The sequence below is a fragment of the Melozone crissalis genome, unplaced genomic scaffold, assembly GCF_028551555.1.
Source record: "Melozone crissalis strain CALT ecotype California unplaced genomic scaffold, PUWL_Pcris_2 ptg000023l_1, whole genome shotgun sequence".
NCBI classification, from domain to species: domain Eukaryota; kingdom Metazoa; phylum Chordata; class Aves; order Passeriformes; family Passerellidae; genus Melozone; species Melozone crissalis.
In genome coordinates, this window is record NW_026535801.1 from 35,695,819 (window position 1) to 35,714,718 (window position 18,900).

At 45.8% G+C, this 18,900-nt stretch overlaps 1 protein-coding gene across 1 annotated transcript; it reads left to right on the forward strand.

Moving 5' to 3' along the window:
* Positions 1-250: 250 nt before the first annotated feature.
* Positions 251-10,397, forward strand: LOC128938214 (carnosine N-methyltransferase 2-like). The gene is made up of 8 exons (XM_054278347.1): positions 251-376; positions 2,368-2,429; positions 3,736-3,874; positions 5,344-5,396; positions 8,323-8,430; positions 8,538-8,668; positions 8,976-9,069; positions 10,042-10,397. The coding sequence occupies exons 1-8, from the start codon at positions 351-353 to the stop codon at positions 10,395-10,397; spliced, it is 969 nt and encodes a 322-aa protein (XP_054134322.1). The 5' UTR covers positions 251-350.
* The last annotated feature ends 8,503 nt before the right edge of the window (positions 10,398-18,900 follow it).

Genomic DNA, 18,900 nt, shown 5'->3' on the forward strand with positions numbered 1-18,900 from the left:
TCGGCCCCGGCCCCGCTGCCGGTCACGGAACCGCAGTGACCCGGACCCACGATCAGGATCATCAGCCCAGCCCCGTGTCCGGACCCACGAGGATCTGATATCAGCCCAGCCCCGTGTCCGGACCCACGATCAGGATCATCAGCCCAGCCCCGTGTCCGGACCCACGAGGATCTGATATCAGCCCAGCCCCGTGTCCGGACCCACGAGGATCTGATATCAGCCCAGCCCCGTGTCCGGACCCACCAGGATCTGATATCAGCCCAGCCCCGTGTCCGGACCCACGAGGATCTGATATCAGCCCAGCCCCGTGTCCGGACCCACGAGGACCCTCAGCACAGCATCCAGCCAGCATGGAGCCGGCTCCGGAGCTGAAGAGGTACCGGCAGGGAGCGGGATGGCGTTCCCCACCTGCTGGCTCTGTGTCACAGATGGGTGTGCGGGAGGCGGGAGGAGCAGCAGATGTGCCCGTGGCCTGGGAATATTTCCCCCTTAGCCCCTCCACAGCCTAAGTTTAGGAATAGTGAAGTTTTTAAGTTATGAAGATATTCTTGCAGTTTGTCTTCCTAGAAAAAACTTTTTCAACTAAAGAGGCTGCATCACCTAAAGTAGTAATGTGACTTCCCTGCAGCTGCTGTCCATATTGAACCCAGCTCTGCTCACAGAGGGAAGAGGTTTAACCTGGGAGCTGTGGCAGGACCAGCTGCCCGTGGGCATCCTGCTCCCTGCCAGTCCCTGCCTTAGTCCTGGGTGTTGGGGGACCAGAACCAGCCCAAAATGTTATTTGCAAGTTTTAGGATCTGCTCTGGATTTTAAGCAGATTTTAGAGGAAGTCCATTTGTTCCTGTTTCACCTTCCCAGCAACACGTGTGAATCAGTCTCAGAATCTAACCCCTGCCCGCAGAAATGGCAGAAGTGTCAGTGGAAGAGATCTTGGCATCATCTGTGCTGGTGAATGCTTGTGCTGAAGTCTGTTCAGGTCCCCTGGCAGGTCTCCTGGCATGGCTGGAAACATTTGACCTGTCAGAAATGGAATTCATGTTCGAACTGTTCCTCCCTGCACAGGAAAAGCCACGCTACCCTTCGGCATTTGAGTGGGAGATTTACTCTGAAAAGCACCTTGCTGGGCTCACCCAGCTGGGGGGGACAAAATAACCCTCTGGGGGTTGTGGTGGGTTTTGGAAGAGGCTGGGGGGTTGAGTGGAAATTGGAGGGAGTGGCCTGCAGCCAAGCTGGAGATGATGGAGATGGGCTGGTTCTGGCCTCTTCCTGATGAGCTCCTGAGAGCTCTTTCCTGGGGAGAAGGGAGGTCAGGGTGGGTGGAAGAGAGACACACCCCATGGACATGAGTTACATGACTGTGGCACTGAACTCAGATGAAATCAGCGGCTCTTGCAGCACTCTGGAAGTGCCCCAGTGTCTCAGACTTCTGGGATATCTCAGTATTTTCTTGCCCTCATTGACCAAAGCAGTGCAGTATTTGCACGTGGCCACTTCCCTGCCACATGGACAGCATGGTCCCTACATATTTGTATCTCAAAGCTCCTCTACAAACTCCCTTCTTTACTTTTCCACTTTCTGCCTTGTTTTTTTCTTCACTTGGGATTTTTTTCCTTGGCAGAGGAGACTATTGGGCTGGGATCTGCTATCTCAGACTGCCTGCCCTGAGGCATTTTCTCACAGCAAAGCCTTGGTGTGTCTAAACACATTATAAAGGATATCACCCCCAAGACTTGCTGTGCATCTCGAAATGTGGTTACCCAGGAGGTGACTCTTCCCTTTGCACAGAGAGCCTCATCCCAAGCCTGTCTTGGCTGAAGTGAGGTCCTTGCTCCAATTTAAATGCATCCCTTCCTTTTTGCCTCATCTTTGTTTTATATATGAGGCACATTGTCAAAGGAAAATGAAGAAAGGAAAATTTCAGTCTGATGCCTTCAGCTGCAATGACTGAACTGCTACGGTTCTGCAGGGGTATGAAAACCTCCACAGCACATCTCAGGCAAACACTGGAGCAGTGGCCACTTGTGGCTGCCCCATCCCTGGAAGTGTCCAAGGCCAGCCAGCTTTGACAGGGCTTAGAACAACCTGGGATAGGGGAAGGTGTCCCTGCCCATGGCAGGTGATTGGAATGAGATGAGTTTTGAGGTCCCTTCCAACCCAAACTCTTTTACTGACTCTAGGATTCTATGGCTATGATCAGCTACAAAGAAGTTTTGGCTTTCTCTAGTAAAAAAGAACAAAATAAATTATGGATTATCAGCATAGGAAAGTTTGTCCTGGAGCATTTTCCCTTTGTTCTGCATTTTCAGTGCAGCTTCAAAAAAACATACAGGTTCTTCAAATAACTGAAGTGCTATACTTTCCTTACAGGAATAGTTTCCCCAGCATGAACTTTGAAGCAGAGATTCTGACAACACCACATGATAATTCAGGTATTTGGGAGAAAAAAAAAGAAAAAAAGGAATGAAAGTAAAATGCCTACTCAGGTTGCTATCACTACAAACAGGTTTTAATTCTTTTGGAGTTAGAGATTGTTAAAAAAAAAAAAAAGACAAAGAAGCGGGATGGTAAACTGAGTGCAATTCAGGTTTCTGTTAGGGTAGAGTTCAAAGTGTTGAGGATAGACATTGATATCTTTACCTCCAATGGGGCTGGACCAGGAACACAGCTGCCAAGGACATGTGGTTTTGGAAAGAGCAGAGCCTTTCAATTTGAGATTGCAGTGTCCTGGATGAGACATACATGATTCTCTTATTAGTGGTGACTAAAAGCAGGTGATAAAAATGCAACTCTTTGAAAGGCAAATATGAGGATGAAGGTATTCTGCCAAGCCCTGTCCTTCATCCTCATTTCATTTAAGAGGAATAGCTGATTTTTCCCTCATTGAATGATGCCTTTTCAGCATTGAACTGAGACAGACCCAGCACAGCAGGGCACCTTCCCTTAGTCCTGCCTTTGCTCCTCAGCCCTGAGCAGCTGGCCAGAGCCTGAGCCCTGGCAGCTGCCCTGCCTTTAGGATGGGACAGCAAGAAAGGGAGACTTTGCAATAATTGCTTGGAAACCCTTGAGTATCCTAGGTTTTGGCTCAGAGAGAGAGAGATCTTGGTGTCAGTCACCCACAATTGAACAGGAGCCCATTCAGTGACATGTTTTGCCATCAGTTGCCCTGCTGGCCACGAGCTGCAGGTCCCAGCAGGGAATTCCCTTCCCTGGCAGCCCATTTCAGTCCCATGCTGTCCAGAGGCACCAGTGAGATGCACACGGTGGACTATTTTTGCTTCAGCTGCAGGTGGCAGTGTTTGTGTTGCATCACCCCTCCTGGGAGGTGTGCCCAGAGCTGCCCCTCTCAGTCACTCTGTCCAGCATGGGCACCAGTGGTGGCCACAGGTTTGGAGCCACTGTGTGACTCCCTTCACTTTTTCTTTAGTTTTCCAGAAAACCCCTCCAGTTCCATCCCTTGCAACAGAGAGCTCCCCACATCTCGCTAAACATTTTGGAGGCATTTTCCTCAGGCCCTCCTGTAATGATGAGTCACTTAGCAAACACGCTGATGTCAAAGGGTGCCCAAGGATAATTATTGAACCCTGAGTGTGAACAGTTTGGAAAGTGCATTGTCTGCATTGTTTTCCCAAATCCCTGTCTCTGTTGGGTTAGGCTGCGTTTCTCCCATGAGGTAAGTGCTTTGACCCCTCACATGCCTCAAAGCCTCTAACATGCAACCCCTGTTTGTTTCCCAAGAGCTCTACATGATCCCTGCCATGAGAAGCCTCACAGCTGAGGAGTATGTGGAGGCCTTTAAGGCGTTCTTGGAGCACTCAACAGAGCACCAATGCATGGATGAGTTCAACAGGGAACAAATGCCCACCATCGTGGCTGGGTAAGGAGCACTTCCCCCGAGGTGGGAAAGACATCTGTTATCCTGGGAGTCAGCAAAAACTTTTTTGGGGGCAGGAATGAACTTTAAATGCTTTTCAGTTTTAAGTCCCCTACTCGTGGCTTTTAGGATATTCTGTTTAATGACTCCAGAGTAAGTGCTGTTTCAATTAACACACTGTGCTGCCTCAGCTTATGTTAAGGAAAGACTCAAGATCTTATTCTCATGTCAATCTCTTTTCATTAGCTGATTTTCTGAGGATTAACGTTGGTTTTGTTTTGGTTTTGTTTTTTTTTTCCCTAAAAGAATGCTCTCTTGTGCTCTTTCCCTGTTTTTGCACATCCATCCAAACAGAAACACATATCAAATTCTCTCCTTGTGGCTAATTCATGGTTTTCCCAATCCCCTAAGACCTCCTTATTTCTATCCTAAGTCGATTTGCATTGGTTAAGTACCAAATGATAATCAGTTTTGTAAAGTATTGATGCAATATCTTAAGGCTGGATAACTGCAGACAGCTTCAGAGCTGCCTAGATCCAAAGCACAAGAAAGTCCTTTCAAATCTGGGTAATTTTTGGATGTTAGAGGAACTGTGTTTTACTCCATTGAGAAAAAATTTTACGCAGGCAAATTTTTATTCTACAGAACAGATATATATATATATATATATATATATATAATAAACAATAAAATAATCATCAAAGATTATGTTAAGAAATTTTAATTGTGAATTTAAATCATGGACAAAATTGTGGCTTTCTATGATGCTGATTTTTGGTTTGTCAAAGGGTCTTGACCCTCTTTAGGGCTAAGGCCCCTGGACTGCTCACACACTTCAGGACTTACTGCTCATCCCATTCCTGTGGAATCATTTCTGTGATGCCTCCTGAGACAGTGCTTGGGAAACTTAATCTGTTATTAAATACTCTGCTAGGAAGCATGTGACTGGAGTCTTTTAATAAGCAATTTTTCTAAGGTAAAAATTGTTGATGATTCAGACCTTCCTCCCAATTTCAATCCAGGATTAATGTCAATAAGAGATGATTTCCAGTCTCCTGAATAGCTTCATGATTTTGCTTTTTCTGAGTATTTATATCCAATATTCCCTCCTGAGGCTGCTGAGGCTTTCCCCAGCTCACCTTGTCCCTGCTTCTCCAGCAGTGCCATCCCAGTCAGGGACAGCCCCTTTGCCCTGGGCTTCCCAGAGGCTTTTTTTGCCAGCCACAGCCTGAAGAAATCTCCTTGGCAAAGGGTGAGAAACTCTGCACTGTGGCGCCTACTGTACTTTGAAATATGAGCTGGCTGAGCCATGCTGCTTATCACCAGTCTCAAAAGGGGTGATCAAATTTCTGTCCCAATTCATGTGCATAACATGAAAATTTCCAGGTTGTAAGAATGAAAACATGAAGTGGTGTGACACAGTGTGGTTAAGTAATTTTATTTATGTGTGTATTTGTGTATTTATCTTTCAGTCTGGGCACTGGAAAATCGACGCTCAGCGTTCTGGGAGTTGGGAGTGGCACAGGTGAGGAGTTTGGGGATGTGGCACAGGGGGACCTGTGGGCAGCAGAAGGAGATGCTGGAAAATTGGGCACTGAGGATTCCTCAGACATGAATGGCAGCATTGCCCACTGAAGCACAGAAGGGCAGAAGGAAGAGTGGAGCTGGGATAAGAGCAGTGCTCCTTCCCTTCCTTCCCCCTCCATCTCCCTTCTGAAACACTGCTGCTCAGATCTTTCTGGGCAGTGAGAAATGTGTGGTTTTAGCTTTGTTTCTACCTCTTGGTGACTCTCACCTGACTTCATTTGCCTCAAAGCAAGGACTCCTCCTTCTGGCTAGGTACAGGAGCATCTTCAAACCTTGTTGGAGAGAATTAGAGATATTGGAGAGGCTCTTTCCACCCAAAATCCTGCCTTAGACTATCCCCCCTGAAGGGATGTCTCCTTTTGCTTTGCTTTTAGGGATCCCAGAGGCCAAGGCTGGGCAGTGCCCTGCTCTCAGCACTGCAAAACCACTTGCCCACAACCATTACCTGCATCAGCTTTTTCAAGACATGTTTCTTTGTTACTCCTGTGTTTTTTACCCAGTGATAAGTAGGGTTTAACTGCAAATGATATTTTTCCCCAGAGAGAAACCTATCCTTTGGAAGAACAGCTTTAAAGTTGTTCTAAATGCATTTGTGTTTAAAAAAAGCCAAAACAACAAAACAAAAAAGTGGTGAAAGAGCCAACTTTGCTCCTAGGGAACCTGGGAGAAAATAAAGAGTAGAGAAAAGAAGCAGTGGTTTGATTTGTCAGACTTTACTTCTGCTTTGAAAAGTATTTTCAGCTGAATTTTAAGTGCTAATACTTTCAAATGAAAGCATTTTTCTCACTTTTTTTGGTTTTGTTTTCCTGAGTAAGAGAAAATTAGCATCTGATTGTTTCCCCCAACTGGGAATATGTTGGAGCATATGAGAAACCAAGCAGGAAGAAATGATTCAGTTCTCAATTACCCTCTATTTTCATTAAGTAATATAAAACAGAAATTCTGACTCCACAAAAGCACAAGGGGGAAATGAACTTTTAGCATCGTCCTTAAATTTCCTTATGTCCTCTTCAGAGGAGGTTTTAATGGGAAAATAAACTCTCTAAAATTCCCTGTGTTTCCTGGGTGATGCCAGGACAGGGGTCCAGACCTGCACCCACGTCTGCAAGAGCTGGGGCTGGGCAGGGAGAGAGCTGGGATGGCACCAAGTAAAAGGTTATATCTGATCCCTGACCTTTTCAGAGGTGGGCTCTGGTTTCACAGAGCCCCCAGAATTAGTTTAGTTGATGAAAATATTAATGGGGATTAGTGGCCGACTCCACACCCTGAAAGCCTCTGTTGTGCTCCAAATCACGTTTTTTCACCCACCCCATGTTTCCTCATGGCTGGTTGAACTCTGAGCTGGAACTTTCCAGTTGCAGAGAGGTTCCAGTCCTGTCCAGCCTTGCTGTGGTCAGTGCTGGGGGGTTGCTGCTGGCAGGGAATGCTGCAGCAGAGAAGTTCCTGCTCTAGAGGGCTGTTATTTTACTGCTTGTTTTTACAGACACCCTGGTTGAAGATGTTATTACCTGCAAACACTGCATTAAGGAATTTTACAAAGGTGGAGTGAAAAAACTCCAAACTTTAGCAGCTTTTAAGACATCCATGTGCTGCAGGTGCACCCATTTGCCTCCATCAGTGGCTCCAGGGCACGGGGCAGCGATGCTCTGCCTCTGGCCCTGCCCCAACCTGCAGGCAGCTCTGAGGGCTGCTGCTCCCCAAACCAGGCACTTGCACACTGGCACTAATGATTCAGCTGCTGGCTATTGGGATCTGCCTTCCTGTCAGCAGTATTGGTCCCCGCACCTCCAATGGGTGCAGCCTCAGCCTCCTCCCCTGAGCCTTTGGCCAGCCCTGCCCTGCTGCCACTGCATTCCTCACGGGCCTGGGGTATTTTTTTTTCTCACTTCAAAAGCCTCCTCCTTCCTTGGACGGCCCAGTAGTGCTGGCATGGCTGATATTTCCTCCCCTGAATTCTATGTACTGCAGCACCTGCCAAGGATGACAGCTCTTCCTGTGGCTGGTACATCAGCTGAAAGAGCAGGGAGGATGCAGGGTCTCGTGTCAAGACCTCTCTGTGTGACATTTGCAGGGCCAGGGCTATTTTTAGGCCCCACCATCAGCTACAGACAGGATTCTTGCAGAGGTCTCATCAAGGTGGTCACATGTGCTGTTTATTTACATAGTTTGAAGTGATCCAGGGGGACTCATACACTTGGCATTTCTGGGAAGTAAGCAGCATGACCTGTATCACTTCAAAGGAGGCTGGAAATTTCCCAGAACAGGAGAACAGACTGCTGCTTGCTCCTCCAGAGCTTACACAGCAGCACAGGAGCACCAATAGCTAAATTTGCAGGGCACTTCCAGACAAACATGTGAGTCTCTACCTGTATTTCCAAGATAACCATCAGTTAATTGATGCCCTGGGCTGAGGCCATGTGGACATACCCAAAGAGGGAGGATCCAGGATTCTGCATGTCAGTGGGTCATTTCTCTTGTGGTCAGTTCCCCAGGTGCTGGGGCTGTGTCACAGCTGTGTCAGCTGCCTCCTTGCACCCATTCAAACTTTTTGGGGTTGTTGAAAGCTGTTTTGTGGTTATTTTTGTAAACAGTGAGCTGTGATTCCTTTGGCCTGTCTGTCCCACGACCCAGGGTATTGCCATTAGCAGGTTTCTGTGCTGCTGCTTGTCTCTGCCTTGTTCTCAGGCTCCTCTGCACCTCTCTGTCAGCCTGAGCAGTTCAGTACCATGGCAGGAGTATCACCAGGCTCTGCCACATGAGCCACAAAGCAGAAAATGCCTCACTTCTGCTGGGGGATTTCCTGGCAGGAGTGGTGGCTGGTGCATCCTTCCATTGCATTTACCTGCTTTGTGTTTATTGAATAGGTGAGCAGGATTTGAAAATGATCAGGATACTGCAGGCTGTGCACCCAGGGGTCTTTATTGACAATGAGATTGTGGAGCCCAACCCACAGCACGTGGCAGCTTACAAAGGTAAGGCTACACCTGCTGCCTGGGTTATAGCAAGGACCATCCATTTCAATGATGAGTTTTTCTGCTATTTTATGAAATTCAGGGTTTTCTTCTACTTTTTGAAACAGAGCTGGTGAATCAAGCTCCAGACCTGCAGAATGTTTCTTTTATTTGGCACCAGCTCACTTCCTTGGAGTATGAACAGCAGGTGAAGGAGAGAGGCACACATAAGAAATTTGACTTCATCCATATGATCCAGGTAACGGCCATTGCTTTAACACAGGGCTATTGGATTTAACTGCCCCCTCCAGTTCTGCTCTCTGCTTGAATTTATGACCAGAGCTGAGCACTGCTCTCCCACAGCAATCCTGCAGAAGCTCTACAAACACCAAAGCTGGCAATGCTCAGTGCTGTGAGGTGTCCCTAAATGGGCATGTGGAATCAGGAAAGGCTGGGAAGCATCTGGAACAGAATTTAAAACACCTCTAAGAGAAAGAGTTTAAGCCTTTGGAGGGTCATTGCACTGTGGAGGAGGAATAATGGCTGTGTGCCACTGGCTCTTCTAGATGCTGTACCGTGTGGAGGATATTCGCAGTACTATCAAGTTTTTTCACAGCTGCCTTGACCATCATGGTAAACTCCTGATCATAATTTTGTCAGGTAAGGGAGACCTTGTATTTTTTTTTTTTTTTGCTCCACTGCTGGAGTTTTGAAGAGATTTGAAGTTTGAGAGCCACAAATATTTATCTGGGGATGTCAGTGGCGCTTATTTCTATAGTAAATAACTAAAAAAAAAAATGCTGGATTTCATACGGAGAATGCAATCTTGGGCATAGCCTTGGGGCCCAGTGTCTGATGGGACCACTTAGGCACAGTCTTTGTGCTCCTGCTTCCCTGCTTTTGGAATTGATGTAATAGAGAGAAGTGTGGCTGTCCATGAATGAGGGTCCATCCTTCCTCATGGTGAAAGCAGCACTGGAAAAACACAACCTGAGCTCTGGGTGGCAATGACCCAGAGCCCAGAAGGACAGCAGATGCTGCTGAGAGCTTCAGGCTTTATGGCAGGACAGGGAAAAAGGGGCACAACATGATGGCACTTCTTAAAAGAATTGAGTGTTTCATCCCTTGTGCCATTCATGAATCCCCAGCGCCCAGTGTGGTGGATAAAGCACAAATTTCCATGTTCCCCATAAAAACTGCCTCTCACATTGCCTGTAGGCTGTTTCCCTTGCTGTGTTTTTGAGGTATGTATTGTTCAATGAACACTTATAATTGAGGTTTGAGGTGTGAAAACATCTGCACTGCTTTGGCCAAGGCACGGTTAAGAGGTAGCACGGGATGTTCAGGCTCAGCACATTGGTACCTCTGTGTGTACCCCTCCTTCTGGGCAAATTCAGTCCTGGAGACATGTCTTAGGAGTTTCCTTTAAACAGGACAGTTTTGGAGGCAGGGCTGAGGGAAAGCAGAGTTTTATGAGGCGCGGGTATTTATGAGTGGGGAGAAAACTCTCCTCCTGCCGTGTCAAGGGCTGGGCAGGCAGTGAGGGAGCTTTTCCAGCTCGTTTCATAGTTGATTAGCCGGTCTTTGACTGCCTTGGCTTTGCCAAAATTACCTTCCCTTGTGCCCCGGCAGACAGCAGCGGCTGGGCCAGCCTGTGGAAGAAGCACAGGGACTGCCTGCCCGCCACCGACAGCGGCCACTACATCACCTGCAGCGGCATCACCGAGGTGCTGCAGAGCCTGGGCGTGCAGCACCGCGTCTACGAGCTGCCCTCGGGCTGGGACATCACCGAGTGCTTCAGCGAGGGGGACGCGGTGGGCGGCCGCATGATGGATTTCCTGACGGGCACCAAGAACTTCCTGGGCACGGCGCCGCCGGCGCTGCGGCGGCGGCTGCAGGCGGCCCTGCGGCAGCCCGAGTGCAGCAGCACCAGGGACGGCAGGGTCATCTTCAGCAACAACCTCAGCATGATCGTCGTGGAGTCCTAGAGCCCGCAGTGTGCCTGGACTTGTTTTTAACACCGTGCTCCTGCCCGTACTTTCAGTGGGAGTTGCACTTTGTGCGGGCAGCACGTTTGCACAGCCACGGACGGGTGTGCGCGGCCTGGGCGGCTGTGAAGGGGTGGCGGCCCCCTCACAGAGCTGCTGCTGCTGCCATGTGTGCCACTGATGCCTTCTGTCCCCTCTGGGTCACCAGAAACTGATGAATTGTGAAGGCTGACCTGGAGCAGAGGCTAGACAGTTTAAGAATAAAGTAGGGATTTATTAGAAGGCCTCAATGGATGCACCTTGGGCAGCACAAGAGCCCAGCCATGGCTGCATCCAAGATGAACCAAAATGGTCACAAAATGCACAACCAGTCACAGGATCTCATTCTTTTATCAGTTCTGCTCCATTTGCATCTTGGAGTTAATTGTCCAATTCCAGCTTCAGCCCATGAAGTCACATCCTTCTTGTTTTTCTCTCTTCAGCCCACGTTGTTTATGTTCTTGGGCCTGAGATTTGGATCATTTGTCCTTGGTCCCCAGCTAGAGCAGGAATTGTTTTGTCTCCCTACTCTGTGAAGAGAGCTTACTATCCCCTAATATGAAGCTCAGAACTACACACTAAAGCAGCACAGAGTCTGAAAAATATAAAAGCTAAAACCTGAGGCATCACCAGGACAAAACCAGCAAGATGTCCCTGCTGCTTTGCATCCGGGCCTGAGCTGCAAGTTGCTCTGCACTAGGCTATTTCACATGGTTTTATTGGCATGGACATTTACTGCCCCAAGTCTCAGCATCTCACAATATAGACATGTCTTAAAAATTTATCAGCCTTTTTGTTTGGAGAATATTTTGGAACCCAGGATGATACTTGCCCTGTGCTCTTTCAGGCAGACATTAATTTTGTTACTTTCTTACTACTGTTTGTCTCTATATAAAATAAAAGTAATCTTAAACCAAAATAAGTCACATCTGGTTCTGCACACGTAGTATTATAGAAAATGAAAAGCAAAGAGGTCATTGAGTTAAAAACCAAAAAATATGCAAAGTACCATTTTATGGAGGGCATTAAGGGTTTTTTGTAAGTGAGAAAGATGAGCCTGAGGATGTGGAAGAGCTGGGAGAGGGCTGCAGCTTGCCCTTCTGCTGCAGCCCTGGGAGGCAGCTTGGCTCTCTTGGAGCAGCATCACTGCAGCACAGCAAAACAGCACCAACGGCACTAAAATGTGGTGTATGTGGTTAAAATGTTAATATAGGTAAGTTGAAACTATTTCCCAAGGGCCCTGGGTTGTTCAGAGGGCTGAAGGAGGTGCTGTCGGGGCAGTCAGCTCCAAAGGGAGATGCCACTCAGGATGCCAGTGAGGTTTGGATTTGCATTTGGCACCGTGGTGCTGTGCAGACCTTGGACTGAGCACATGGGGAAGCTGCCTGCAGTGTCAGCAGCCTCACTGGAAACAAAATTCCCCTCTGAGGGGGGAAAACCCAGCTTGGGTGGGAAATAGCTGCAGGCACAGAAGCCATCTATCTCTATGTCTGATTTTTCTATGCTTAAGGTGAGTAGGACACACCTGTGTCCACCTGGAGGGGCTCAGGTGGAGGTGTGGTGTGGGTCAAATGGCTTCTTCCAGCACCATGAACATGTGGATCCTCACAGTGGCTTGCAAGAATTCCATGTCACTGTCACCCAGAGTCCTGCTGATCCTGCTAAAACTGTCCCACCCCACCCAGCTGAATGCAGTTACTGCCAGGGGCAGCATCACCCTGAAAAGGTAATGAACTTCTGGAATCATTGTGTCTCTGCTCTGTCCTTTGGGCTTTTTTGGGTATTTTTTAGGTTTGGGTTTTAGCATATCCTTTTGAAATGCAGCCATTTCTCCTGAAACTATTGTAACAGGAAAAATGAGCAAAATAATGGCAAAACAGCAGCATGATATCATCTCCCTGGTAGGACTGAGGCACCCTGGCCTGCAAGTACTATTGCTGTCAGTTCCAGAAAGGTCAGTCAGAACTGGACAGCCTCCTCCAGAGTACCCCATACCTGTGCACAAGCTTTTCCCTTTGATCCATCCTATTGTTTATTCCACAGGCATCCCCTTTGCTGGTGCTGGCTCCCAGCAGCTGGGCTGTTGGACAGGACCTCAGCACTGCTCCCATCACTGCTCTCCTTCCACTATGAATTCCCATGGTTTATTTCCAGTCAGCAGTGGTGTCTCTGTCTCTACCTGGTACATTAAGAGGAAAAACAAAAGGTACCATGAAACAGGCTTGCTTTTCAAGCTTCAAAGAAAAATCTACCTGTTAGTCTTTGCAGAAATTTGGCACAATACAGGTTTGCCCAGATCTTCCCCAGCCCAAGAGGTTTTCCACCCCTGCACAGACAGACACATTTCCAATAAGCAGATACTCAGCAAGACCCATCTGTGAGCACAAAATTTACCCACAAAATTGTAAATCAATGTGAAAATGCTCTAAAAAAAGGAGCACTTCAAAGCAGACTGTTTAGTGACAGGCTGGGGAGATGAAACAGGGCACCCCATTAAAAACACAGCTGATCAATGCTTTATATGTAATTTTTCCTTTGATTCTTCAAAAGCAAGTAGTTTATCAACAACTCTGCTTGTACACCTGGAATAAATAGCATCCTAAGTGTCCCATTTGTTTGTATATTTATTCTTTGGTGAACATGCTGTTTAATAACTATTTGTTTTGCTTTCTAAAGGATGCTGTCTTCCCATGCACAATTTCAGGCTGTGCTTCCCCAGCAACAGGAGTGTGGCCACGAGAGGGCTGCAGCAGCCAGCAGAATAAATCCACCTCAATCCACCTCCCTAAACTCTGGGAATGCTGAGCTGAAGCAGCAGAACCAGACAGTCAGGCAGACAAAGGCATCCAGCTTCCTCTGCTGGCTCATCACACCCTGATCCCAGCAGCTGGAACCACACTTTTTTCTGCTGCAGTCATAGGCTCTGACTCTGGGCTCTGGTTTGTAAAAAAGTCACGATGGCATAGCACAGCTGCCACAAGGAATGCACAAAATCTGCTTTTGGGTTGGTTGTTTTTCTCCCACTCAATGGCTAAAGTGCTACTGCTGGAGCTCAGGGTCTGCACAGGGACCCAGAGAGGGAAACACCAGGAGGGGATGGCAGGAGGGAGAGGCTGCTTCAGCCCCAGCTTTGAGCCAAATTAACCCTGCTGAGCTCTGTCCTGGAGAGCTGTGCTCCATTATGAGTCCCATGGCAGTTCCCATTAGTGAGGAGCCAGTCCATGTCTCCCAGAGGGATTTGTGATGCTCCATCAGCACCACTTTGTTCCAGCCCAGAGAGAATATTTTTGTGGATAACCATGCAGTAGGCTGCCCTGTGCTCTCTGCAGCAGAATCGGTGTCTGCAAAACCCAAACTATGCAGTTTCACATGGAGCAGTTGCAGATTTTTTCCTCATTTCCACTTCATAATCTGCCCATTTCAATGCACAGCTCTGGTTGTGTTACAGTCCCCTAAAAAGGAGCTATAGAGAACAAGTCTTTACCACATCAAGGATGGATAATTTTAGTTTTACTGGACCTATGTGCAGTCTTGGGGGCTGAGTGGTTTGCCTTTGAAGTGTTAAGGCTTCTCTACTCATGAATATCATCAGGGGAATGAAGGTAGCATGGGAACTGCAAAATCTAGGAGCTGATTTCTGAATAATCTCATTAAAAAACAAGCTCAGTAAAATACTGGAGCATATACTAAAAAGATTATACTTAATCTCAATAGGGGGGAAAATAAAGAGACTGAACTTTTTTCCCTCCCCCTTCAGCATTTTCCCACAGAAATCTATAGAGGCTTATATCAAGCATGTAGGATTGTGCTCACATTTTTGGAGCTTATAAAGGCCTTGATAGGAATAATAACCTCCTGGATAGAGCTCTAGAAAGGTATTTATCCTCCTGCTTTTTAAGCTGAATATTTTTTTCAAGATCCTATCCTCCAGACTGAGGATGAATATCTAATCCAAGTCTGAAATATCTTTATTATTGAGCATCGCTCCTTGTAGTCACTCCCCTCCCTTACTGAAGTATCAACAGAAACTTAAATCTTGCTAAATGGTGAAAGTCCTCTTAGGCAGAGAATGTGTTGCTCATCCCCCATTCTCCTTTAATTCCTTGTTAACAACAAATAAATAAAGAAAGAAACAAATCCCTCCAAGATAAATGTTTGGAGTAGAAGCTCCAGCTGGAAAGATCTGGTGCCAGAGGAGGGTGTGTGGAGCATGTGAGATGGCAGAATCCCAGTGGGGCTTTTCTTCTCATCTCTGAGAAGGAGCAGGGAAGAGCAGAACAGGAGTTTCATTTCCACTCCCCACTTCTGATGACACGTTTGATTAGAGGTGCCAGCAAATTGCTAGAGAAAGCATATGTTTTGTCATCCATTGTAATGATGGTTCCTCTGGTGAATTTAGAAGTGTGATAAGGAAATTTTCAGAGCGGTCTCTAAGTCCCTACTGCTTTGTTAACATTTTTTAGCATCCTATTAATCACTCTGTATGTATCTGTCAACAGCTGATATTATGGATTAAGGAAGATTACAGCTCATTGCTCCAGTGGCTGTTTTCTTTAGGATTTAACTCCACAGGCACTTTGTCACTTGCCTCCCTCTGACAAAACCAGCCCCTTGCTTTTGCAAACACTTTGCAGTGCTTCCCTGACTAAGAGTGGGTTTACTTTAAAAAGTATCAAAAGTGCTCACCCAGAAGGGAAACATTTTGATTTTATTATTTCTGGAAGAAGGGCTAGCACACTTTCAGTGCTGAACAAAGTGTCCACAAGATCCTGATTTACAGATGTTTCCATGCAGATTAATGTAGACTTTGTTTTGCCTTGCTTGTATAGATCATGTCACTTGTTATTTGGAAAAAGAGGATGTTATTTGAGGAAATTCAGAAAAAAGTTCTGCAGGTTCAATAAATTTAACTCATAGATTTTCTCCATTGTTTACTATCAGCTATAGGCCATTCTCCAGTTCTATGCATTTGTTATCCACTCTGGGATACAAAGAAATTCTTGTGACACCTATGATGTCAAAACAGAATTAACAGCCAAGAATCAAACAGCTCACCCATGAATAACCTTCAGATTAAAATTTATTCACCCAAACTTACTCCCTTGTGCCAAGACTTGTTTTTATTCATAAAAACAATAATGTCAGAAATACCAGTTTTTACCTAGACATTCTCCCTGAGCTTACTTAATTCATACATCTTGTCTCCAAGGCCTTGTCATTCCTTGCTCCCTTCTCTGGCAGAGCATCTCCCCACCACAACCTCATCCCAAACAGCCAAATTAAAGAAAACTTTCCTCCCATGCTCAGAAGGTGCAGGGTGATGGCCAGCCTCTATCCTAGCTCACTTGCAGTTCCTGCCAAATGTTAATGCAGATTTCTTGCTTCAGAGCCTCAGGTGACACAAAACTGCTCTGGGTGTTTTACTGGGAGCCTCTCACCCCATTACAAATGTCCTAAAACAACGAGCACTGCCAGAGCCTGCCTTCTCTGTACTTGATGTAAATTATCCCTGGGCCACTGCTTAATGTTTATTATTTCTGATGATTTGAAATTTTAAACTGAGGACATTAATATAACCTATTAGGTTATATTATCAAGGCCAGGTAAAGGGGGTTAATTGGAGAGGAAATTTTTGCTTTGCTGTATGGGAGAGCTGTATTTTACTCCTCCTAACCCCCAGTAAATACAGTCCCCAAATTCATTCTTGTTTTGGTGGGAATTTAAATGAATCTTCCAGCTCCATCACTTGGCCACGAATTGCTTCTAAACATAATTAGCCTTTCTACTGCTACTGGAGCCTTGTTTATTTATGTGTCAGTCCCTGGAAAGTGTAGGAATATATAAAATTTCACTCAGGCTTAGACAAAAACTCCTCCTTGGCCAGAATCCTGTACTTTCAAGGGAGGGAAGGAAAGTAAGGAATATAGAAAATAGTCAGTATTCTGTATCTTTCTTATACTTCCCCCACTCTCCCCTGCCTATTGCAAACCTGTCTGTCGGATCTTCTGGGCTGAAGGCTGCATCCAGGCAGTCATCCCTCCTCCTTACCTTTCCTCATTCATTTCCCTGATTTCTTTCCACATGTTTTGCAAAAAAACCCCCAAAATTAAGTCCATGTCAATACCTCTGCATAGTCACTTTTTATCTTGGTGAAAGATATCTCCTTTTTTTTTAATATAATTTCCTTTAATGTGAGGATCATCTGGCCAACTTTCATACACACCCTGACTGCGAAACTGTCACCTTCTGATTCCAAAATCAGGCTAAAAATTATTTCAGAGATAATCTGCTGTCCAAAATCTCTCATTTGGCTGTTGAACAGAGAAACATCGAAGTCTGAGAATGCAAAGGAAGGTTCATGTTTGTAATTAAGGGCTTCCCCTGTTCCCAGGGTATCTGTATTTGCATGGGGCCCTGCCACGGGCTTTCCCAGACTGGCCATGATCACTTCATCTTGCTTGGAACCAATTTTCCGTCTTTAAACCCTTCCTTTCCTTGCAGGCAGGCCATGAGGCTGGATCCATTACTGCAAGTGAGAGGTTTTATTACTGAGGTGATAAGTGTCATGCCAATACAATAGTAATAATAAATAACTTCTCTAGAAGTGTAAAGGGGCCTGACATTATTAATTGCATTTCAAGCTCTTGCAGTGTGTGTGGATCAGGATTGAATGCAGAACAGACCAAAGGCTTTTTTCTTGCTTGCATTTTTGCTCTTTGGACAGAAATGTGTTTTGGTCAGCTGAAATATCCCTGATGCACTGAGCCTGCAGCAAACCTCTCACGTGTGCAAGCCCCATCAGGGGTCAGATGTCTCTGCTGGGATGCAGAGATGGAGGGGCACCCTCTGACAGGCAGGGAAGGCCTTTCTTTTTCTTTGTTCCCCTTCAACAGCAAATGCAAATTCTCTAAATCTTCTCAGTCCTTAGCAGAGATGGTGTCAAATGGCTTCAACAGGAGGCAATGCTTTTAGGTGCTTTTGAAAGATGTGATTTCCTGCATCTCTCCTGCAGGCTGCCATTCACTGATGAATGTGCAGAGGGCCTCCCAAATGCCCCAAAAGTGACTAAAGCTCCTGGTTAAAGGCAGCAATTGGTCCCAGGTGCTGCAGGGCTCTGGCACAAAGCATTGCACGAGGCTGCCTGGTACATCTGAGCCGAGATGCTCACAGGTAAGTTCACTGAGCAAAAGCAGGTCATATCAGCAGATTTAAGGTGTCCTTTGAACCTCCTGCACCTCATTTTCTGCCCTCTGCTATAACATTTCTCTTGATCATTTAGTAAGGGGAAGTTGTTTCATTACAATGGAAATAAAAATAGTTGCCACAAAAGGGTGCAGTTTTGCCTATTCAGAAGGACAGTGAAAAGTTGCACTCCTGAGTTGGCTTGAATAGAGTGAGCATTATTAAGTGGTGACATGAAAAAGACCTCTCAAAGGAGATAATGCCTTCATCCAATTAATCCTTCCTAATGAACTTACCCTTCAGAGGTGGGCAGAACAGTTTCAGCATGAAGTTTGCTTCCTGTGATCATTTGTGCCAATAAAAGTCTTGCGAGGAAGCTGATGAAAACTGATGTGAATGTGCCTGAAGTGAATTTATTTTGATATTTGACTTGTCAGGAAAAGGAAAAAAAAAAGTGGTTTGTACTTTTCAACCTGATCTGCCATTGTGCTCTCTCCTGATGATCCCATTCTTTAATAACTCCTCAAATTATAATAAGGCTCCTGGGCATCTGCTTCCCTTTGAATTTGCAGCTGAGAAAATTCCACATTTGAGTCACTTGAATGTGGAGTTTTATTTGATAACCTGTATTATCAAGGTGGGTAACTACCTTGGTGAACACCTTGATGGTTATTTCAGTAATAGTAGTATAAAAATACTCTTCTGTCTCTGAGAGATTTGGATTGAGGAAAGAATCCTTTATCCACTGATACTTTATCCACAGTGATACTTTGCACTTGGGCACATTCTTTTATCAGCATGTTTTATTCATCAATGCACCAGGCCCTCGATTGGTTTTGTTTAATTGTGACTCTCTTTATTCTACAGGCTTGGAAGTCCAACTGTGACATTTTATTGCTGCTTTTTCCTGTGCTTTGGAGATCTCAAGAAAGAAAGTGCCAGAAAGGGGAAAAGAAATGGGTAAGTTCAACCAAAACAGAAGTTGTCAGATTAAAACAGGGAGGGAGGAAAAATGTCAGAAAAATTGATAAAAAGATTTTTAAAATCATATATTTATTATGTGTTGGTTCTTTTATAAAAATGGAAGCTCCTGTTTATCTCCAGTTAGAACTGGTTCTAAAGTGAGATACCACCTCCAAATGAGAGCACCCAAAATTATCTACCCAGCTCCTACCTCTGTTTTAATAACTCATATTACTGATCTGATTTTCATCATGCCAGTGAGTATTTTTGCAGCCTTGAAAAAAGAAAACATGCCTGGAGGTTAGGATTTAAGCTGATA